Source organism: Sinocyclocheilus rhinocerous, unplaced genomic scaffold (assembly GCF_001515625.1).
Source record: "Sinocyclocheilus rhinocerous isolate Xijiao unplaced genomic scaffold, SAMN03320098_v1.1 scaffold9, whole genome shotgun sequence".
NCBI classification, from domain to species: Eukaryota; Metazoa; Chordata; class Actinopteri; order Cypriniformes; family Cyprinidae; genus Sinocyclocheilus; species Sinocyclocheilus rhinocerous.
Window position 1 is genome coordinate 303,767 of NW_015666550.1, and position 24,708 is coordinate 328,474.

Here is a 24,708-nt window from a genome sequence, read left to right on the forward strand (position 1 = left end):
ATATATATATATATATATATATATATATACACACACACACATATATATATATATATATATATATATACACACATATACATAATAAAATTACATGTTTTTGTCTTTTTAATTTGAGTAAGTTTTAAAACTGCAACAAAATTACTAATTTCAGGATTTAAGCATTAAAAATAAAAAATATTTTTTTTATTATAATAAAATAAATAGTTATTGTTTAATTACTCCTTTATATATTTATATTTATTAGGTCATTTTATAATTTTTTAATTTGACTATAAATCTTTTTATTGTTTTAATTGTATTACTTTATATTTCAGTTTTCGTTTCAGTTATCTTAATACATGAAGTTAAACTAAATGAAAAACAAAAAAAAAAAAACAAACAAAAAAAAACATTAGTAAAAAAAAAAAAAAAAAAAAACAAAAAAACATTCATTTATGCAGCAACAGTATTTTGGGGGTCTGCAAACGGAAAAAACTTGAGAATGGGTTTCAAAATGCAAGTTTTAGAAAACAATACTGTTATCATCTCGACTCTGAAAACACAAATTTGTGAAACCGGTGACGTAATGCGCAATGCATGTGTTCAATCTATAGGTGCAGGCGCTTAGTGTTTCTTTACAACGTGACATCGCCAACTACTGGCCTGGCATGCACAATACAGCGTTTTTAATAAATTCCGTGGATCCTTGTCAATCTTTGACGATCGTTAGAAACGTTTCAATAACGCAAAAGAAAAACTTTTCAGCTTTTAGACAGATTAATACTTACAGTCTTTTGAGGGCGAAAAGTCCATAAAAAGCTCCCGGTTCAATATGTGCGATTATGTTGTTCTTTATGTCACTGTGAAGAAAAAAGAAAAAAAAAACTATTTTAGATGGTGAACATTATCAAACACTTAAAAAAAAATGGCCTTTGGTTAATTTCAAACATGAGCCAAACTGAGCCAACCCAGCCCTATAATAACAGGTTATTCAAAACTCAGAAAACATGCCAGTGGGTATAACACTCAAACCTTTTGATGCTTTGACGTGCTGTAGCTAACAGCCATAAGCGAATGCAGAGCCCTTAATAAATCACTCTCGTTTAGCAGTGTAACGTAACTTGTGGATTGGAAGCTCTTCAAACGCAGTAACTCAATCAGCAAAATGAATCAATTTAGGTGATTCGATAATATCCTGATGTCCTGCCCTTTATCAAACATCAAATATAGGAAATGGCATACTGTAATCTTAGAATAACCACTGTAATGTGTCGCAGTGATATAATAGGGCAGTGTAGTATAGCAGAAACTGACTGACCACCACTGACCGAACGAAAAATAAGCACTCAACAATCCCAGAATCCGGCATAAGAGAAAGGGCGGAAAAGTTCAAAGGCTACCGTCACTGATACCCAAAGCCCACACCTGCGCTTGTCGGCTAGCCCTGTTGAAAACATCATCACAGAGTTCCTGCGTCAAAGGCGGACTAAACATGTGAGCCTCTTTGATGTCGCGCCATTTGTGGTTTGAGGGTGGAATGGAGGAGCACACAATACGGCAAGAGAGAGAAGGTAGACTAAGGTGAACTCAATGATTACAGGCTTTCTGTAAGAACAGCAACATTTGAAAACGTACCATGGTTTCTATAAAAATATCAAGCAGCATGACTGTTTTCAACATTGATAATAACCAGAAATGTGTGTTGAGCAGCAAATCAGCATATTACAAGGCTCCAGACTGCACCTAAAACGGTTGCATTTGTGACCAAAAATATTAATTTGCGAGTAGTATTTTTGCTGAGATCGCCACTGGCGACTATATAAATTTACATGTTATGACTTAAAGGGGTATATAATTTTTTTTTTAAGAAAATGACTGATCATTTCAATAGATAAGACTCTTATTCCTCGGCTGGGATCGTGTAGAGCCCTTTGAAGCTGCACTGAAACTGCAATTTGGACGTTCAACCCGTTGGTCCCCATTGAAGTCCATTATATGGAGAAAAATCCTGGAATGTTTCCCTCAAAAACCTTAACTTCTTTGCGACTGAAGAAAGAAAGACATGAACATCTTGGATGACATGGGGGTGAGTAAATTATCAGGAAATTTTTATTCTGGAAGTGAACTTATCCTTTAAAAATTTGCATGTAATGATTTTTTTTTTTCTGATTGTTTTGAGATCACATCTTTTGTTATGTTGACGTAATAAACTGAGACGATGTGCATCAAAGTTTTAGAGGGAAAAAACAACAACTTTCAAACAGTCTTCATCTCTGCCGAACACCTGCTAAAAGCAGCTCCAGCTGTGGCAGCATGAGAGAGAGAGAAAATGATGGAGACGTGCGAAGCAAAAATGCAGAAAAGCAGGGTCTGTTTCGTGCACAACCTGAACAAACTACAACAGATAAAGCTGTCAGCTGTGTGGACATTAACACTATATCGTTAACCATTCTCATTTATAATCTTTAGTCTATATGCGGTGTTCTGTTAATGCGTGAGCTTCATATTATTTGTAGCGCACTTGCCATCCAATAATCATAATAAGTTTTGTGTTCTGTTACCTTTTAATAAACATTTTGCTAAATATCTGCACTATATTGCATATTCATATTTTTTCTTAACCTGTTGCCTACATGACAAGAAAGAGTGCAAGGAGCTAAAGATAAAAGTCAACAACTCCTATATAATTGCATGTTACTAATGAAGAAAAACAGACTGGATGTGTGCAAGACATATGATGACATTTATGGGATGCATTGAGGAGGAGACCAAACTACACTCAAGGGGCCAAGTGATGCTGACATAGTTATGGTCAGTGATACTGGCACAGATTCTGTGTAATAAACAATTCTTTGTGACTGTATATAGTTCTGAAGTTGGAAAAGACGTTTAGTTCCCAATTTAAGTGAACCTTAGTCCCCAGGACCTCTACAAGATGGATTAAAATTCTGATGCTGTAAAAGGAGGGGAGACATAAACCCATGACAGTATGACTAAAATGTTAAAGTGTAAATAATAATAATAAATAAATAAAACATACTTATTCTGTGGCACTTAAAAAAATTATTTGGCGCCCGTTTTTGTTTCTTATAGGAGCCAATGTCTCCTTAAGTGATTTTTTTTTTTTTTTTGTCTGAAGCCCTGATATTAGAATGATTTCTGAAGGATCATGTGACACTGAAGACTGGAGTAATTATGCTGAAAATTCAGCTTTGATCACAGGAATAAATTACATTTTAAAATATATTAAAATAGTAAACATTTATTTTAAATTGTAAAAATATTTCACAATATTACTGTTTTTACAGCATTTTTGTGCAAATAAATGCAGCCTTTGTGAGCAATCTTCCTTAACACTTACAAAAATGGTAGCATTGGTATTATAAAAATACTAGTTAACTAGAATATCAATGCATTTAATTTGTCCCATCAACAGCAAAACTACATCAACAAAATTTTCACTATTAATAAAATATCATATAGTACCATGGTAATGTTTTTTTTTTCTTTTCTCCCCACATGCACCATACAAATGGTACATGGTATTCTTTTGGTATCATGATATTCTCATGGTATTCTTGTAAACAGTGTTATATGAATATGGTAATCAAAGTACCATGGTATCACTATTTAAGACTATTAACACATTTAAGAATCTCAATATATTTACATTTTCTATTTTGAGAAACATTCTTACTCACTACTTTAACATAATACTGACTACTAAACAGCAGTTCACCAAAAAAAATTATTCTGTCATTAGTTACATTGACATCATTCTAAACCTATATGCCGTTATTCTTTGATCAATCTTCACAAGAGGAAAATTAGTCAAGCAGGTTTGGAAGAGCACTGATGGTGAGTAAATGACATCAGAAACATTAAAGGTATAGTTCACCCAAAAATGAAAATTCTGTCATTCATTTACTAGTTGTTCCAAACCCGTATTACTTACTTTCTTCTGTTGAACCAAACTTTCATAGTATTCCCCCCCCCCATTTTTGGGTGAACAATCCCCATGAGTCAGGTATGACACGCCACTCTTCATTAAGAAATATTTCTGAAACGAAGGCTGCGTTTACACGACAACGATGTAGTCAAAAACGGAAAAGTTCTTCCCTTGCGTTTTTAAAAAGTTTCACGTATACACGACAACGTTTTTCAAAACGATTCACGTTTACACATATCCGCGAAAATGGCCAAAAACGCTGTATTGCGTATGCAAGACCAGTAGTTGGCGCTGTCACCTTGTTAGTAAACAGTACCTGTTGCGAAGTGACGATTATATGTTGTATATGTACATACCTAACACGTACTACGCACGCGCATGACGTCACCGTTTTCAAAGATTCCCGTATTGGGTGTTTACACGGAAACGATAACGGTGGCATTTTCAAAAACATGCACGTTGAAACCCGTTTTCAAAAGTATGCGTTTTCAGTCCCCAAAACGCCGTTGTCATGTAAAAGAACAGGCAAAACGCATTAAAAGTTTCCAGTTTTTGGCTGTAAACGTTGTCGTGTAAACGGCCCCTGATACTGAGAAAGTTTTCATGTCAAGCAAACATGGAAAAGCCTTTTCATTCTGTGAGAAAACACATTTACACAGAGAAGAGCTGCATGAGCTTTAGGTCACAGTGGGCAGTTCTCTGGAGTGGAAAGGCAAACACGCGTCCCGGAAGCACTGCTCATAAAGGGTCGGAGGAGCGAGGGGAGAAAAGGGGGAAAACAGTACAATCAATCTAAACGCTCTTCCCAGAATACATTAAGACGGGTCTCAAAAAGACATGACAAAATTTGTGTGTAGTCAAATTTCATCACGGATATGTTGTAAAGAGATGTGATTGCGTTGTATGATTAACAGATTTAATTTAGGCTTTTATTCACATATCATGACCGGTAAATAGAAGCTCAAATGTGCGCGATGCATATAAGAATCAATGAGGTTTATTCTGGTATGTGACGCACAAACATTTGAATTTCTTTGCATTTACCATATTTGATGTGCTCTATGTACTTGTGTTGATCATAAAGTCAAAATATAGTCAAATAAACCAAACTTTACATTTGTTCATCATAAAAAGCGATCATATATCTTCACAAAACCTAATAAAGTACACGATTCAGTTTTGGATCTTCAAAGTTTTGGTTGCATGCACTTTCGTCAGAGAATGTCAGTCCACGCTCTCTATCTTGAAGAACCCAAAAATCTTAGTTTTTACTAAAAATATGTGTGTTTTGAAGATTAACAAAAGTCTTATGGATTTTGAATAACGTGAAGGTGAGTAAACGATGACAATTTTTTTCATTTTTGGTGATCTATCTCTCAAAGCACCAGGACTGAATCATTGAGTCAATCAAACTCAAGTACCAGATCAGTCCAATTTGTGAACAAATCATTCAGACTAGTTTTGTGAACTGAATTAACCGATTCACTGAACAGATCTGATTCAAAACAATGATTCGTTCACTGCTACACCAAGAAGACCTACACTGTAAAAAACATTATTTCGCAGTGTAGTTGTTTCAGTTATTTTTTTTTTTAAGCTGACAACTTGCAGTTTCTGAATTTATTCATTCAACTTATCATTTGAAGTTGTCACTCTCTCAACTCATCAATTCAATAATATCACGTTCTCAACATCACTTATCGCGAGATCTGTTGGAGACAGAAGACGTTCGTCTTGATGAGCTTCTCCACAAAGTTTGGAAATTTTCTCAGTCTGCAAATTTGGTAAGTAAATATTTGTATTTATTGGTTTAATGTGTGTAAACTTCTGTGGAAGCTGTTCATATGCGCTTACAGTATATGAACAACTTCCACAGAAGTCATTCATTCAGGTTTAAAACAACATTAAGGGATTTTCATTTTTAGGTGAACTATAGCTTTAACTGCAATAATAAGGCAGGCCTTCATAGGGTGTTAGGTGAAAAAAATGAGGCTTTCTTTCACCAATTCTTTACGAGTACACACACACACACACAAAATCCAACACACCGGCACAGAAACAAAGAGCCAGAGAATAATGCGCGAATCAGACTGCTGACATCTCTGGCTTCAGCTCGATTCATTAGAATGACAAAAGCAGCGCTGTGCTCTGGGCAGAAGGGATCGGAGCGAGAGAGGAGCGTGAAAACAGAAAGTCAGAGAGGGCACAGAGGGAGCAGCACTGGAAGGTAACTGTGCCATGAAAGCCGTGCCATCAAGAGAGTCCAAGATGAATTCCTCAGGCTTTCAAACCATGGGAAGATCAAAGATGTTTACACTTCCAACGTGTTCTAAAGACAAGGCTTTAGCTCTTTATCCCCTGAACTGTATCATTCTCCCGACATAAAAAGAGGGAAGAATTCCCTCACATTATAAACAGAACGATGCACAGATTGAGTCTTGAATCAACATGACGCTTTGCAACAGGCTGAAATGACCCAGTTGGAAGCTCTCAACTCCTTATGCATCTCTCAAGACGACAAGGTCTACAGGCTGCTGGAACGCAGGGCTCCAGAACAATCACAACCGCAACGAACATCAATTACTTTTGCATTCAAGCAGAACACAAGCTGAAAGTCCATCTGTTTCTTCTGTTGCCTGAGATGATTCCCAGATCTCACTCAGCCCAGGAAACTGAGATCAGGGCCAAGCTGCAAGACCTCTTCATTTGGAGGTACCATGACATGTGTATGACGCTTGTTTTACAAGGAGGAAAGTGAAGTGGTTAGATGCCTGTGATGCTTGTTAAATTGTCCAGTGGCATTAGGAGAAAAAAATGATGATGCACAAACGTGAAAGGAAAAGATTAATTTATGACTGAATGAATGTAAAATTACAGAAAATTCAATTTTGTATATATGTGTGTGTGTATACTGTATATATACACACACACAACACCGTTAAAGTTAGATTTTTGTGTAAAAAAAAAAAAAAATCAACAAGGATGCACTTAATTGATCAAAAGTGACAGTAAAGACAATATTAAAAAATACTTCTATTTCGAATAAATGCTGTTCTTAACTTTATATTCAAAGAATCTTGAAAAAAAAGTATCACGGTTTCCACAAAAATAGTAAGCAGAAAAACTGTTTTCAACACTGATAATAAGAAGAAATCTTTCACTGAAGACTGGAGTATTGATGCTGAAAATTCTGCTTTTTTTAATACTAAATGCATTTAATTTAAATTCAAACTATACTACATTGTCATTCAATTGCAATTAACATGCAATTAAGAGTCTGAAAACATTACATGCAGCACATGCTTAAGCATATTAAGTATATTATTTGCAATCACAGGAATAACTTACATTTTAAAACATATTCAAATAGAAAACAGGTATTTTATATTGTAATATTATTATATACTACACACACACACACACACATACATACATACATACATACATATATATATATATATATAAATGCAGCCTTGGTGAATGTAAGAGACGTGTTTCAAAAACATTTAAAAATCTTTTGAAACTTTGTTTTTTAACACTAACTTAACACTAACTTGTGGCTACTGAAAATTCCAGGAGTCAAAATGATTCAGTTGATCAATTCATGAACATTTACAGACAACCCTGAAATACCTTGAATATTAACAAGACCTACAATAAGGACATGGAAAATACAGTTCCTCACGGATGACATTGTGTGTCATTCCAGCCTAAGTAAAGCACGCTTCCATGTTTCCATATTCAAATCCATTGATAAGTCTTAAATGGAGCGAGCACAAATAAACCAATGCTTTCTTTAAATAAAGAAACTTCTAGAAAACAAGCTTAGTGTGTCAGTGCCTTTATTCCACTCTTCTTTGAAAGAAACCGGTTCTGTGAACACGTCCATTGGTCAGCGGCTGCTGTTCATTGTAAATCTGGGTCATGTATAGTCAAGCAGCAGTATAAGGGAAAGTGCACCTAAACAGCAACACTAAATACGGCATTTCAATGTACAGCCTCTAAATTTAGCTCCAGCATTTGACCAGCACTGCTACAGTGAGTGACACGGAGTCCCTAACGGAAGTACTGAGCAAAGTGGCAAACCGATGCCAAGACCAGACAATTGTGCTCCCTGAAGTCAACAGCTATAATTAACTTTCACTTGACCAGCCCCCTCAGTATGACCTCCTCGAGGTCTCCAACAGCCTCACCTCACTTTCTGCTCGACAACATTAGCACCTTGTCCATTTCAGAATAAGAAGCTTTGCACCGTCCCCCAAAAACCTGCTGGTCTTGGACCAGGAACAGCTAACATCAGAGACCAGATCATGTCTGCACCAAATAAACATTTCAGAACAACTCAGAATGCCAAAAACGGACTAAACAAAACTAGACCATTCTCATTATAATCAACGGAGACATCACTACTATGAAGAATTCATTGCTTTGAATTGTAATCGTTACATATTTAAATAATTCATCATAAAATCAAAAGCGGCTATAGGAATGGCATAAAGACAACAAATCAAACTGCTTTGGCTGCTTTTGTAGTAATGCAGTCAGTAACATCATCATTTGATTCTCAACCCTTGTGAAAAAGCAGTGCACTTAATTATATTAAGTTCTACTTTAAAGCACAATCTTGAAAAGCACAACACTTATTTTGATGTGCTGATTGAACGTACTAAAGCACATGTAAAGTACTTGATAATTTCAATAAGGTTAATATATTTTAAATGCAGTAAATTGCAACTTAATTACAAAGGTGTAATTACTATTGATTAATTATCAATCGAAATGACATTCAAGTGTATTTTAGTTAAACAAATGTAATTATGCTCACAATATAATTATAAAATTACATATAAAAAGTCCTACTCAAGTGTGTTAAAAACATGCTAATTACTTTTAATATATCATTTCAAACTACAAAACATTTTCATTTAATTGCAATTAATGTGCAATTAAGTGTTTGAAATCATTACACTCATTTCACACTTAAGCATATTCTTTAAAGGGGTCCTATTAGGCCCTCTTACAAAGTCTTGATTTATTTTTTGGGGTGTACTAGAATAGGATTTCATGCTTGGTTGTTGCAAAAATGCATAATTTTTCACATATTTTACATTATTATCTCTTCCCAGTCTGCCCTGATTAGTTCCTGTTTCGATGAAGCCCCTCCTTCCGAAACACAAAATGCGTTCTGATTGGTTAACTGGCCCAGTGTGTTGTGATTGGTGAAATGCTTAGAGTGTGTTCCGGAAATGCCACGCCCCTTACCATAACCGCGAGTTTCTATCTGCTCAGCTGAAAATATTAACAATGTCGTCAATTTTGCCATACCGATTCAAGCCGATTCAGACCCTGAGAATGTTTATGAAAAAGAGGATCATGCAGAACCTTTGCAAGCACAGATTTTACAGGACATTTCGGAGTGGTGTGTGTTTTTTATTTTTTTTTACGGTCTATGGTCTCTAGCGCAGCTCAACCAGGCCTTGTTCCTTTTTTGTGCATTCCGTGGGCGGGATTATTTAAATGAGCGACAGACACTATGACTTCATAATATCCAGAAGAAGCGTGCTGTAGTTCTTGAAGTGTTTTCTGTTAAAGAGAATATCTACTTTTAGAGTGGACTTTGAGCTTTATAACCTTGCAGATCTTTTTATGCTCAAACAGCAAGTTAAAAAGCATAATAGGACCCTATTAAAGTATATTAATAAGTCCTCTTTTTAAAAGAATAATAGTGTACTTTTTTTCACAAGGGAAGGATGGTTTTGGACGAAGTTCTTAGACGAAATTTAGGTAACCTCTGAGAATTTTTCATAATCACAATATATTAAAACGGTGTATAAGATTATTAAATGTTCTAAAATAGAGAATATAACAAATAAAAAAAGGGAAAAGTAGCACAAATTAAACTTACAGTCGTTCCAGTGATGGCAAACCAATGAAAGAGCCATTCAGAAGTTCCTGGATTTTATTGTTACTCAAAATCCTGTGGAGAAAACAAAAGAGATTGATATGAAAAATCACGTGACCACAGACAAACAAAACCTTCCTTGAACTCAAAAGTGTAAAACAGATGTAGAACAGTGTTCTTGTAAGCTCATGCACAAAATTCATATTCTTCATCCGCTGGACTCACTGGACAAAGTACCTTGGAAGAAAAAATATTTTGCTCATTGCATAATATTATATCAATTCTACATGATTGTTCGTGGCAAATGCTTTATTACCAAAGTGACCTGGCAAACAGAAGACCAGGCAGCTGAAAATACAAGAAACTAGCTAAGCTCTTAATCATCAGAAAGAAGCTTCGAACAACTGAAGATACAATAAGACATGGAAAATAATCCATAGCAGCCAACTGGGGTGGTTACAGGTCTGTGCTGGTAACCTAAAGGGTTTTACGGACTACATCACCATTGTGGCCTATTGGAAACTGGACTGTACTTGTAGTAAATGTTCTGTAAAATAGGTTTGAATGAAAATTCTTCTGATTTAGTCTAACAGAACATGTCTGAAACCAATCGGATGTTGCCTTGCTTCAATTTTCCACATAGATGACGGCCAATTGGCTGACATGACTATCAGTGGAGCGTTGGCTGCTCAGGCAAACAGCAGAAAATGTGTTTTGCTGTTGAAACTGTTGAAGCTAAACACAGTCTTTACCAGCTTACAAGTGATATACAAGAAAGAAAACACTTGCAATGGATAAATAATGGACTGCATTTAACTTGGTTTTATTTTGAAAGATGAAATCACTGCAAAGTGAAACAAAAGTCTCTATGATGATAGCACACAATTTCAGATCACACTTTAGTTTGGGGTCCAATTTTCACTATTAACTATGACTTTTGCCTCAGTAAACTCCTAATTTGCTGCTTAATAATAGTTAGTAAGGTAGTTGTTAAAGGGGTCCTATTATGCTCTTTTACAAAGTCTTGATTTAGTTTTGGGGGTGTACTAGAACAGGCTTTCATACTAGGTTGTTCGAAAAACCCATTATTTTTCACATATTTTACATTATTACAGCACATCTCTCCCCAGTCTGGCATGAACGGCTCGAATAGTTCCTGTATCAAATGAAAGCCCGCCTTCTGAAATACGAAATGTGCTGTGATTGGTTAGCTGGGCCAGTGTGTGTTGTGATTGGTTAGCTGGGCCAGTGTGTGTTGTGATTGGTTAGCTGGGCCAGTGTGTGTTGTGATTGGTTAGCTGGGCCAGTGTGTGTTGTGATTGGTTAGCTGGGCCAGTGTGTGTTGTGATTGGTTAGCTGGGCCAGTGTGTCTTGTGATTGGTTAGCTGGGCCAGTGTGAGTTGTGATTGGTTAGCTGGGCCAGTGTGAGTTGTGATTGGTTAGCTGGGCCAGTGTGAGTTGTGATTGGTTAGCTGGGCCAGTGTGTCTTGTGATTGGTTAGCTGGGCCAGTGTGTGTTGTGATTGGTTAGCTGGGCCAGTGTGTGTTGTGATTGGTTAGCTGGGCCAGCGTGTGTTGTGATTGGTTAGCTGGGCCAGTGTGTGTTGTGATTGGTTAGCTGGGCCAGCGTGTGTTGTGATTGGTTAGCTGGGCCAGCGTGTGTTGTGATTGGTTAGCTGGGCCAGCGTGTGTTGTGATTGGTTAGCTGGGCCAGCGTGTGTTGTGATTGGTTAGCTGGGCCAGTGTGTGCTGTGATTGGCAGCACTCGGTTATTTCAGTTGCCGAACATTCCCTAACTCGTTGCCTTTTCTAGTGCAGCTCAACCAGGTCTCGTCCCATTCGCCGGTATATATATGAAAATATGCGTTGTAGTCCAAACGAGTCGTTCGTTGTAGTTTTTGAAAAGTGATTTCTGTTAATTAAAATATCTCCTTTTGAAGTGGACTTTGAGCTTTGTAACTTTGCAGATCTTTTTTATGCTCAAACAGCAACATTACAGACTAACTAAAGTTGAAAAAGTGAAAAAGCATAATAGGACCCCTTTAAGTATATGTATGGGGTGGATTAAGGGATCTAAAATATGGTCATGCAGAATAAGGCATTAATACGTGCTTTATAAGTACTAATTAACAGCCAATGTGCTAGTAATACACGTGCTAGTGAGCAACGAGTTAATAGTGAGAATTGGTCCCTAAACTAAAGTGTTAGTTTATTGTATCGTATCGAAACATATCATTTCCGACTCGCACTGTACACGGTAGACCAATCACAACAGACTGGGCCATCTGACCAATCAGAGCAGAGTAGGCTCACGGAAAGGAAGGGGTTAGCGAGACTGAATTTGAAAACCATTGGAAAATGAGGTGATATTAAATGCATATTTTGAGAAAACAACCTTGCATGCATGTAAACCTATTGTAGGAGACTCCCAAAACAATATCAGGAACCTTAAAAATGGCATAATAGGCATAATATAACACACTATGAGCTAACATGAACATGTTTATTACCTAAAATAAACAATGCTGTAACAATTGTAACAATCGTATCATTTAGATACTATTATAGTTTTTATTAATATTTTGATTTGGTTTCTTATTTTTATTTTTTGTATTTTTATTTTAATATTAGTTAAATTTTTAGTCATTTTAATGTGACATTTTTAGTATTTTTTAAATATGTCTATAGAGTTTTTCATTTTTATTTCAGTTTTAGTTATTTTAGTACAAGTTAAACTAAATTAAAATGAGAAATGTTGCTTTGGCAACTAGCTTTTATTTCATTTCAATTATTGTTTATTTTACTTTTAGTAACATTTTTTAAATAGTTTTAGTTTTAATTAACAATATATTGCTCATTGTTAGTTTATGCTATAACTAATGTTAACAAATGATAACTTATTGTAAAGTGTTACCAGCTTTAGAAGTTAGTTAGTCTGAGACAGTCAACCAGCTAACATGATACATACAGTACACTGCTGAATCATGTTTGGTTTTGCTTTCCGAGGACAAAACATAGGGGAAACATCTTCAGCATGTCTCCTCCAGTTTGTGTAATTCAGCAGTAAACAGTGATGTTCATTCCAGAGGAAACACCACAACTGTTTGTGGTTGGCTGTTTTAGGGACAGTCGTACCGGATGCAGTCTCTCACGCTCACAACCCCTTATGCACAGGTCCCGGCCAGACTGTTATTATTACGGGATGCTGAAGGGTGACTTTATTACAAGCTTGGGCTACTGAGACAGCCAACATATTTTTCTGGCTTTAAGAACACAAATAGTTCTTATCCTCTCCTCACTTCAACAGATTGTGGATTTTCAAGCTCCAGATGTGCAGCGCATTAAGGAAGAGGTATATCAAGTGTCTCACAGCACTGAGAGGACGCATTTGAAAGATGTAAAAGTCAACAAGAAATCAAAACGGATACTGTTTACTCTCGCAATACACATTCCTGGACTTATTGTGCAAGATTCAGTGTGTTACTCAAGAATAAAAAAAATAATAATAATAATGTCATCAAATTGAAATCACTTGCTCCTCCTTTGAAACGACTTTCCTTTTTGGCTGACGTCATCAAGGCCGCTTAGGTTTCAACCAATAGGAGCCAGCCGTATCCTCCACTACAGTCTCTGGTATTGCACATCCATTTTAAGCTCTCAGTGAATGAAATCAAGTCTCACACTTTATTTTTTTCTTGTTGAATATCATTATAAATATGTTTTAATACACAGCAATAAGGCTTTATGCATCCTAAACAAATCAAAAACTGCATTACAACAGCCAGTATAATATGCAACAGAAATATGCTTTGCAATAGGCTAAAAATGGACAAACAACTATTTCAACTGCTGGCCGATTATTTCTTAGACTCGTGAGACACAAATAATAACACTGAATTGTGTATTCAACCTATAAATGGCTTATTGTTCACTGCATATTAAGCAAGGACAGAATAAACTATTTTAACTATTTTATGAAAATAAACTATTTTAGTGTTTTTCAATCAGGGGACTTGCAAAGCCTATTTCCTTGTCAAGAAGAGGAGGAAAAAAATGCCTGATAATATTCTGAAGTTTGCATGGATAAACATGCAGACACTGCCTTGTGACTCTGATCTGACAAGATAAATTTGAGCATGATACTGATATTCATGAGCGCAGCGATCTCCCTGGAAGCCATTCCTCTCCCTCATACAGTATGAGCCCGGGATAAGTCCTGACACACAGCTCCCAGTGTGGGCCTGAGTACAAGTTTAACAAGATTTTATGGAGCACTGACATAATTTGACTTGCAAAATGGAGCCAACACATAGAACGAGTTGGTTTCTGAAAGTAATTTGCCATTTAATAATTGTAAAATTCATTTAATAAATGCAAGAAATATGCATGTCGTTGATTTTTCTCTACATTTAGGGCCAAGCTACTGTTCACTGTACACGGTAGACCAATCACAACAGACTGGGCCATCTGACCAATCAGAGCAGAGTAGGCTCACGGAAAGGAAGGGTTTAGCGAGACTGAATCTTAGAACTGCTTCGAACGAATCGTTTGAAAACCATTGGAAAATGAGGTGATATTAAATGCATATTTTGAGAAAACAACCTTGCATGCATGTAAACCTATTGTAGGAGACTCCCAAAACAATATCAGGAACCTTAAAAATGGCATAATATGGGTGCTTTAACACACTATGAGCTAACATGAACATGTTTATTACCTAAAATAAACAATGCTGTAACAATCAGTGTTCTAGTATCATTTAGATACTATTATAGTTTTTATTAATATTTTGATTTGGTTTCTTATTTTTATTTTTTGTATTTTTATTTTAATATTAGTTAAATTTTTAGTCATTTTAATGTGACATTTTTAGTATTTTTTAAATATGTCTATAGAGTTTTTCATTTTTATTTCAGTTTTAGTTATTTTAGTACAAGTTAAACTAAATTAAAATGAGAAATGTTGCTTTGGCAACTAGCTTTTATTTCATTTCAATTATTGTTTATTTTACTTTTAGTAACATTTTTTAAATAGTTTTAGTTTTAATTAACAATATATTGCTCATTGTTAGTTTATGCTATAACTAATGTTAACAAATGATAACTTATTGTAAAGTGTTACCAGCTTTAGAAGTTAGTTAGTCTGAGACAGTCAACCAGCTAACATGATACATACAGTACACTGCTGAATCATGTTTGGTTTTGCTTTCCGAGGACAAAACATAGGGGAAACATCTTCAGCATGTCTCCTCCAGTTTGTGTAATTCAGCAGTAAACAGTGATGTTCATTCCAGAGGAAACACCACAACTGTTTGTGGTTGGCTGTTTTAGGGACAGTCGTACCGGATGCAGTCTCTCACGCTCACAACCCCTTATGCACAGGTCCCGGCCAGACTGTTATTATTACGGGATGCTGAAGGGTGACTTTATTACAAGCTTGGGCTACTGAGACAGCCAACATATTTTTCTGGCTTTAAGAACACAAATAGTTCTTATCCTCTCCTCACTTCAACAGATTGTGGATTTTCAAGCTCCAGATGTGCAGCGCATTAAGGAAGAGGTATATCAAGTGTCTCACAGCACTGAGAGGACGCATTTGAAAGATGTAAAAGTCAACAAGAAATCAAAACGGATACTGTTTACTCTCGCAATACACATTCCTGGACTTATTGTGCAAGATTCAGTGTGTTATTCAAGAATAAAAAAAATAATAATAATAATGTCATCAAATTGAAATCACTTGCTCCTCCTTTGAAACGACTTTCCTTTTTGGCTGACGTCATCAAGGCCGCTTAGGTTTCAACCAATAGGAGCCAGCCGTATCCTCCACTACAGTCTCTGGTATTGCACATCCATTTTAAGCTCTCAGTGAATGAAATCAAGTCTCACACTTTATTTTTTTCTTGTTGAATATCATTATAAATATGTTTTAATACACAGCAATAAGGCTTTATGCATCCTAAACAAATCAAAAACTGCATTACAACAGCCAGTATAATATGCAACAGAAATATGCTTTGCAATAGGCTAAAAATGGACAAACAACTATTTCAACTGCTGGCCGATTATTTCTTAGACTCGTGAGACACAAATAATAACACTGAATTGTGTATTCAACCTATAAATGGCTTATTGTTCACTGCATATTAAGCAAGGACAGAATAAACTATTTTAACTATTTTATGAAAATAAACTATTTTAGTGTTTTTCAATCAGGGGACTTGCAAAGCCTATTTCCTTGTCAAGAAGAGGAGGAAAAAAATGCCTGATAATATTCTGAAGTTTGCATGGATAAACATGCAGACACTGCCTTGTGACTCTGATCTGACAAGATAAATTTGAGCATGATACTGATATTCATGAGCGCAGCGATCTCCCTGGAAGCCATTCCTCTCCCTCATACAGTATGAGCCCGGGATAAGTCCTGACACACAGCTCCCAGTGTGGGCCTGAGTACAAGTTTAACAAGATTTTATGGAGCACTGACATAATTTGACTTGCAAAATGGAGCCAACACATAGAACGAGTTGGTTTCTGAAAGTAATTTGCCATTTAATAATTGTAAAATTCATTTAATAAATGCAAGAAATATGCATGTCGTTGATTTTTCTCTACATTTAGGGCCAAGCTACTGTTCAAAAGTTTGGGTCGTGAGATTTTTATTTATTGTTTTTTAAGAAATTAATACTTGAGCAATTCAGCAAGGATGCATTAAATCAGAAGTGACAGAAATATTAAACATTGTTTTAAAAAAATCTGTTTCTAATAAATGCTGTTCTTTTGAACTTTCTGTTTATCAAAGAATCCTGAAAAAAAAAGTTTCAGAAAACATATTAAGCAGCTTTTAATAAGAAGAAAGCACCAAACAAAACAAATTATAATGATTTCTGAAGGATCATGTGACACTTAAGATTTTAGTAATGGCTGCTAAAAATTCAGCTTTTCATCACAGGAATAAATTAAATGTTAAAATATATTAAAATAGAAAACAGTCATTTTAAATAATAATATTTCTCAAAATTGCTGTTTATTTCCTCTATTTTTGATCAAATTGGTGAGCATAAGAGACTTCTTTCAAAAACATTAAAAAAAGACCTCCATATTGTTATTTGATATTCAAATATATGTTAATATTTATGTATTTGCGGTGAAGAAAAATACTTCTTAATCATTTTCACTTCTTTGCACCAGCACAGTAATAAACAGCAATATTTAATATCATATGAAAAATTGCACACTTTGCATAATTACAATATCCACAATGTTGCTGAACTTTATATAGCCAGCAAAATCATTGTGAATATATCATGAATTAAGATGATCCAGCAAATAAGATGTATCTGACGCGTCTGGTGGGCAAGAATGAGGTGTAGACCTGTTGTACAGGCTCATATCAAGTGATTGGGGAGACGTCCACTCGTCTGGGACAGGACATTCAAACTATTAGCATTCAAATGAGCGTCTGGCTCGGCACCTACAGGTCTCCTATGCTGGAGACAGATGGTGAAGATACAGCCTTATCTTGATTTTCTGCAAGTATGCAGTGACCAAACAAATAACAGCAATGGAAAGCAAAGAGAGCACAAAATGCTTTACATAAATTCAAATTCTTTCTTCTGCAAGCCCACATCTTCCTAAACAAATCAAAAACTTGGACTACATTAAAACAGCCAATATAATATTTGGAAATATGCTCTGCAATAGGCCCAAAACGGATAAAGAGCCAAAACAAACTGCAGACAGATTATTTCTCAGTCTCATAAAACTCAAATAATTACATTAAAGGTGAAGTGTACTATTTTTTTTGCTCTCTGCATATTATGCGATGGAAAAAAAGCATTTTAATGTCAAAAATGTATTTAACAGATTTACTTCTTTGTTACGTGACCCATGGATGTTGTATTCAGTATTGCTGCCAACTTGCATGTTATGTTGCGTTGCAACCATGAAAGTCTAAGGTAATCAAAAAACTATTAAGGGATATATTTCGAAGCTTTTCTGAAACCCCATGCTGCCTCACTACAGTCACCAGGTGTGCTTTGGGGAGGAAAGATCACTTCAGGTGCAGCTTTCAACACTTGCTTAAGAGAAACAAGCTCTATGGCTGGCTCACATAAAAAGACAGCTGCACACACATTACACACAAGATCCGTTTACAACAGAAATTGCTATAACTGATCCCAAGTAGTAAGAGACAATGTAACCATTGGGTGGAGATTTAGTGACTTTCCTAAAGCCATTTACAGGATATATTTAAGAAGCACTACTGCACTTACAAACAAACTCTCAAACTCCATATGCAAGCATAAGTCAGCATAAACAGAAGTAGTGACAGAGATGTTCTTTCATATTGTTAAGTACATCCAGTTTTAGGGCTGCACGATAAATCGAAATGGAATCGAGATCGCGATTCGACAGAAGCTGCGATCGTCATGCGTATCTTTCAGTGAAGCACGGTTCTGTGATCAGCAGTAAATCTCCATCCAAAGGCCAGAGGGCGCTCTCGTGCTGAAACTCCAAATACGCCTCGCAGAAGAAACACAGAAAATGCCTATCGCTACAGCTGAATAAACAGAAGATTCAACTGCTTTCATTGATTCAACGTGACTAATAAACACACGACTGCGGCAATATACGGTTTATCTGAGTTCTTATTATTATAATTTTCATTAAAATAAAGTATGTTTATAATGCAATGCCTTTATCACTTCTTAAATACTATGAAATATGTTGCGTGCCTTATTCTGTGTAAGAAGCCACATCATCTCACAGAAGGATTTATTTCAAACACTCGACTGACGTTATGAAGTGAGTTTGGAGTAAAAATATGTTATTAAATGTGGTATTTTCACATGCTTTCAGATGGAGCAGCATTTACTTCACAGAGCCGTAGTTCACTGAGAAGCTATGCAAACAGCTGTCATTATCGCGAACGATTTCTTCGATTTCAGAATCGCGCAATAAAATCGTCTGCGATTTTTTTGCGTAACTTGTCAGTGAACTACGGCTATGTGTAGTAAATTCTGCTCCATCTGAAAGCACGTGATGATGATTTATTGATTACAGAACCGGCTTTTTTAACAAAATGCGCATGACAATCGCATTCGATTAATCGTGCAGCCCTATCCAGTTTAGCAGATTATTGAACAAGAAAAAAAATGAAGGAAGGACACTTGGTTCTATTCATCGGGTGTTGACTGGATCTTGAGATGTGAACATTGCATTCAAGAATGGAAGCAGATGAACATGAGCTTGTAAATGACTGGAGAACTCCTGCATACATCTCCAGTTGAGCTGCTTATTGCTGAATTGAACTTGTTTGGTAACTGATGAACTTTACACAGTTACTGAACTGAATCAACACTGAACTGACTGGAGCAAGGACACTATTGTCTTTCTAAAGCTACTTTACAGCAGAATTTGGATTTTTCTTGATGAAGTTAGCATCACTGATTATGTTACTTTGCTGTGAAGATGCTTTGAAGCAATCCCTATTGTATAGCAGAAGACTGTCGTTTTTACTGAAAGACAAAGTCAACATTTTGATAAAAAAATGTTTTAAAACAAAACCTATGCATGGATGAATCTTACACAAGATCTATAACATGCATTTAGAAAAGAGGGTGAATTTCCATTTCATGCCGACTTCAACAGGATTGATGCATTTTTAAGTACTGACCACCAACTTGACTACCAAAAATACTACAATCAAAATGCTTAAAATGTAACAATGCTGTAAACCGGGGAGCCTTTTCTAAACCTTGTTAAAAGGGTGGCACAATAAACCTACACTGTAAAAAATGACTGAATTTAACGGTAAAAGACTGTAAAAATGCTACAGTAAAAACCTGTTAAATGGTTAACGGTAAATTCCCCTACTGTATACGGTGAAAAACTGTATTGGACATCAATTTTACGGTAGTATATCGTTTTTGGAAGTGAAAAATACCGTATAATTTACAGTGAATAACCGTAAATTGACATTCCCAGAATTCCCTGTGTTACATTTCAAATTTGATGTTTTTTTGTTGAAATAACTGTTTCTTCTTAGTTTTTTCTTATCAGTTTTGTATATTAGGGTTGTGTGTTACACCTAATGTTGTTAAATGAATGTTTATTGCATAATTTCAGTTTCATGTGTGTTACCATGAGGGTGTTTAGTGTTTGTGTGAATGACACTGTGCACCTTCTATATATGTTATTATTTAAAAGCTGCTTGTGATAGGCTTTGGTCCATCATGTGACTTTCTCATCACCACCTGCATTTGGTGGTTATCAGTGTATTACACAAAGGTACAAAACAGATTTCAATACTTCAATAGGTTGGTATATAATAAAATTTTATCAGTTAATGAAATTACGGTATTTAACTGTAAATTTAAGTTAAAACCGTAAAACCTAAAACGTCGCTACCGTATTTTTTACAGTAAAATTCCAGCAACCACAGCTGCCGTTTTTTTACCGTAAATTTTACGGATTTTTTTTTTACAGTGTACTGACCCCACATATGTGTGTGAAGTAAAGGATTTCCCACACCAGGTTGAAGAAAGTAATTGATTTTCAGGATCAGAGAAGGTTAAAAGAAGTTGCACGACTCCATGGATAACTATTGCCTGGAAACGCCACATTCTGTCATGACCTGCCTACTTTTTTCTACAGGAAAAAAAATTCACATGAAGCAATTGAACTGCTGGGTTTGCGACCCAAACAATCTGTAACTAGTTCAAGTGTGGTATTCATGTGCCAAACCAAGTAACTGAGACACCATAAATGAAGTTTAAGTTTGGCTATTGTAATGCTGAGACTTCCTGTATAAGGCCTGAGAACTCGACACTGCTGAATTTTAATTATCATTCTCATTCAATGGGACCAGCTTACAAAGCTTCACCATATAACACTGAGCAACAGTTATAATATCAATCTAGGGTTCCTAAAATAAATATCAGTTTCAGCCAAAATACTTTTGGAGGGCTAAAACCACTGACCGAAACAGTGACATTTAATTTGTGCTTCTCCAATGGCGCGTTTTGTCTGTTTCAGCATCCATTTCAACAGACAAACATGTTAGCAGTGTGGACTGTGTACCCTGCACTGTGACCAAAAATGATGCTAGAGTAGCAAAAGTGTAAAAATTGTAAATATGTAAATATTTTTTTGGCTGAACTTATCGAGTGGAGGCTCATTGCCAAGAACTTCATTGCAACTGGTTCATCAACAGAGAACATGATACAATGAAGAGAATATAGAGTTAAATGACCTAAATTTAATTTAATTTTTGTTTTTCAGTTCTGCCTTTTTAAAACTGAAATTAATTCATCCACACCTAAATCAAGGTGTGCTAAGAGTATGTTTATTTCCCCTCAGGTCAAAGTCTTTGCTTTCGCATGTGTTCTTCCTCTCTCTGCAAACTCAGCACAGTCGCATGAAGACAGACGAAAGCACCATTCAGGCTTTCAGACATGCTTGATATCCATCTCTGAAAGACACCGTCACGTGGGCCGCTTTTCATTTAAACCCTAATAAGGCTGCACCGCCAGCCACTGATAGAGCACAGAGGAAAGCTAAACCACTGTATACAAATAAACTTATTCTGAAGAACATAGTCAAGTATATCTAAACTCGTAGTGTGTAACATGTTACCAAATAATTTTAGTTTTATGTAATAGAAGTTGTTCATATTAGCTCACTAATATCTAAAGTAGGCATGCAAAACAACAATTGCACAAGATTTTCAGACATTACGGCTTCCAAACAATACACATATTGGCCTTAACACTAACAGGCTGTAATTTGAGCAAACAAGAATTTGATTTCACAATGTAGCAGAGTTATTGTTTATGAGCTGATTGATGTGATACAGGAAACCACAGATTTTTGGGAAAACCAGAAACATGCCCAAATTACATTCATTTTTTGTTCAAGCGGCAGATATAAGACATAACTTATGACTGAGGTAAACAAACTAGTATAAGGCTAGGATGGGGGCTCAACCAAACATTCACAAGCATCTTTTAACAGTTTTTCGGCCTTGATTTTAATCAACTTTGGTGTGTTGACAGTCTGGCCTGTACCAAAGTGCATGACATAAGAAATTTTGTATGCTTCTGTTTTTAAAATTCATTCATTTTAAGTGCCCGACATAAAGTTACGGCATTTAAAATGTTACATTTCAACTGACTGTAGTTATTAGATTTCTAATTAGCATTTACACTAACCTCAGATGGGAGCTGATTAGGAGCTCAGATTAGGAACTGCATATATTTTACTATTGTTTTCTAGCCCAGCAACATCATAAAAGGTTAGTGTTAATATGACAAATATGCTACCCAAAATCAAGTAAAATTTACTATTTAAAATGTGTTTACTGCTAATTAGTCATGTCCTGTTATTGTTATGACCACCCAGGCTGTATTCACTTTTAATCATAGTTAAATAATAAAAATCATAGTTTAATTTACAAAAATAATTAAAGGGATAGTTCACCCAAAAATTTAAATGTCCCCATGATTTACTTACCCTCAAGCCATCCTAGGTGTATATGACTTTCTACTTTCAAGCAAATCCAATCAGAGTTATAGAAAAAAAAAATGTCCTGGCTCTTCCAAGCTTTATAATGGCAGTGAGTGTTTTTTTTTTTTTTTTTATAGTCCAAAAGAAGTCCAATAAAGCGCATCCATCCATAATAAAAAGTGCCTCACACAGCTCTGGGGGGTGAATAAAGGCCTCCTGAAGCGAATCAATGTGTTTTTGTAAGAAAAAAATCTGGCAGATGACGTAGGCGTAGCGTCAGGTTCGGTGAGAATATGCTAGTCTCGTGAGAACCGACGTTTGTTTACAGGAGCAAAGGAAACAAAGTTTCCGTACTTTAGCAAAGGAAAACCTCCTCTTGGCTTATATCGAAATCCTCCGACATTTCTCTTTACAAATCTTCGTTTTGTACTTCTAATTCATGACCAGTGTTTTGTTTTGCTCTCTCTGCTTCCGCATTCGTCATTTCTTACCGGACCTTACGCTACATCCTACGTCATCCGCCAGAATGAACGCACGTACGACAGTAAGCGGAAGCTAGAGATTACCGTTTATAAAGTTTTAAATATGGATATTTTTCTTACAAAAATGCATTGATTCGCTTTAGGAGGCCTTTATTCACCCCCGGAGCCATGTGGAACACTTTTTATGATGAATGGATGCGTTTTATTGGACTTCTTTTGGACTATTGAAAAATAACACCCACTCACTGCCATTATAAAGCTTGGAAGAGCCAGGACATTTTTTAATATAACTCCGATTGGATTCGTCTGAAAGATAAGGGTAATATGTGCGAATAATATAAGTAATTTAGCTTGATCTGTATTACCTAAAAACTTACTTAAAAACTAGGTTCTGCCTTTCAAACCTTATTCCAGAAGGACCAGAAGGCAACAAATTGCAGGAGTGACCCCTGTGATGACGGTTAAAGGGCATTTCTGAGATATAGGACAATGTTAAAATGGTTAATGCACTGTAAATAAGTGTTGACTTACAGTGAGACTGTTCTGTTGGGAAATGATTCGGGTGAAGGCACCTGATGGAGCTCCATGTTACTGCAGACCACTTTTCTGTCCAGCGTTGCCCCAGACAGAGAGCTTTTCCCTGCACTTCTGGAGCGTTCATCATATGATTTACATTCAGTGGATCCTGCAGAGCTCGAGCTCCTGAGCAGCACGAAAGCCAGTAAAAGGACGCAAGAAGCGTCCAGCGACATCCCTCCTGCCTTCGCTGAGATTCACACGGCAAGAAGAGGGGGTTAGATTAGCATATAAATAGCCCAGAAAGCCTTTTGTTGTTGTTGTTTATATCTAAACACGACGCAAATTCATCAAAAGCCATCAAGCAGAGACGCAGGTCAGCACTCCTTTTAAGTCATGGTCAAAATATTGACTCGACGCAACATTAGATGGGTCGATTTATCATGGTTTTGTGCTCTGCACATTAAGCAGCGGTCGAATATCCTCCTTTGTTTTCCATAAGATTCATTTTACAACTCTACAAGCCCTCTCCAGTTGATCTGTAGCAAGTTTCCACTGTTTTACGCGAAGGTGCTCCACTTGAAGTCGCTACATTTGCTTTGTTTCAGTCGAAGTGGAGAGACGTCGCTCCTCCACCAAGAGACAGCTGCAACCATCCCAAGATAACAGTCTCACAAACTCAAGGAAATCTGATCACAAAAAAACTTTTCCTCTGCGCTCATCTCATCGCACAAACTCAAGGAAATCTGATCACAAAAAAACTTTTCCTCTGCGCTCATCTCATCGCACATTTGGCCTCCAAAGGAAAGCGAAAGCGTTTCTACACGGTTGCTCTTCTACGATTCCATAAAAACGCGAAATATCCGCGTGCCCAACAATAAAACCATTCTTGAGAAACTGAACGCGTAAAGTTGGTTTTCACTTTGCGACTGTTCCACATAGGCTTCAATGCTGCTGTCGACCGCGACGGTAAAGACGCTTTTCGAAGGATCCAAGCGGAATGTGTAACACAGAGCCCCAGACAGAGTGCGATCCGTGCAGACGGTCAGAACGCGTCCAGCGCGGAGTGTGCTGTTCTTCTCCGGACCCCGGGCTCCATGTTCCATTTCCTCCCCTGACGTCATCATAGGTTTGGCCTGAACTCCAGTCAACACCGATCCCTTCTTCAGTCAAACCCACTGCTGTTGCCCGATCCTTCCATTTAAAAGATATTCTATGCTTATTACACTGACACTTCCAACAAGTCTGTGGAATATATATATATATATAAAAGAGGTACAAAATCACTTTCACAGACTTTTTCATTAACTGTTCCCTCCTGGTGGAATGACCTGCCCAAATCAATCCGAGCAGCTGAGTCCTTAACCATCTT

General features: G+C 36.4%; 1 protein-coding gene across 1 annotated transcript in view; it reads right to left on the bottom strand.

Annotated features, from left to right (window-relative positions):
• LOC107732691 (adhesion G protein-coupled receptor A3-like) overlaps positions 1 to 24,411 on the bottom strand; it is a 48,558-nt gene extending 24,147 nt beyond the window's left edge. The window contains exons 1-3 of the mRNA XM_016544104.1: positions 23,352 to 24,411; positions 9,834 to 9,905; positions 768 to 839 (exon numbers count right to left, since the gene is read on the bottom strand). Of these exons, the coding sequence (XP_016399590.1) occupies positions 768 to 839; positions 9,834 to 9,905; positions 23,352 to 23,572 (365 nt within the window). The 5' untranslated portion in view covers positions 23,573 to 24,411. The remainder of the gene's footprint in view (positions 1 to 767; positions 840 to 9,833; positions 9,906 to 23,351) is intronic.
• Positions 24,412 to 24,708: the final 297 nt, after the last annotated feature.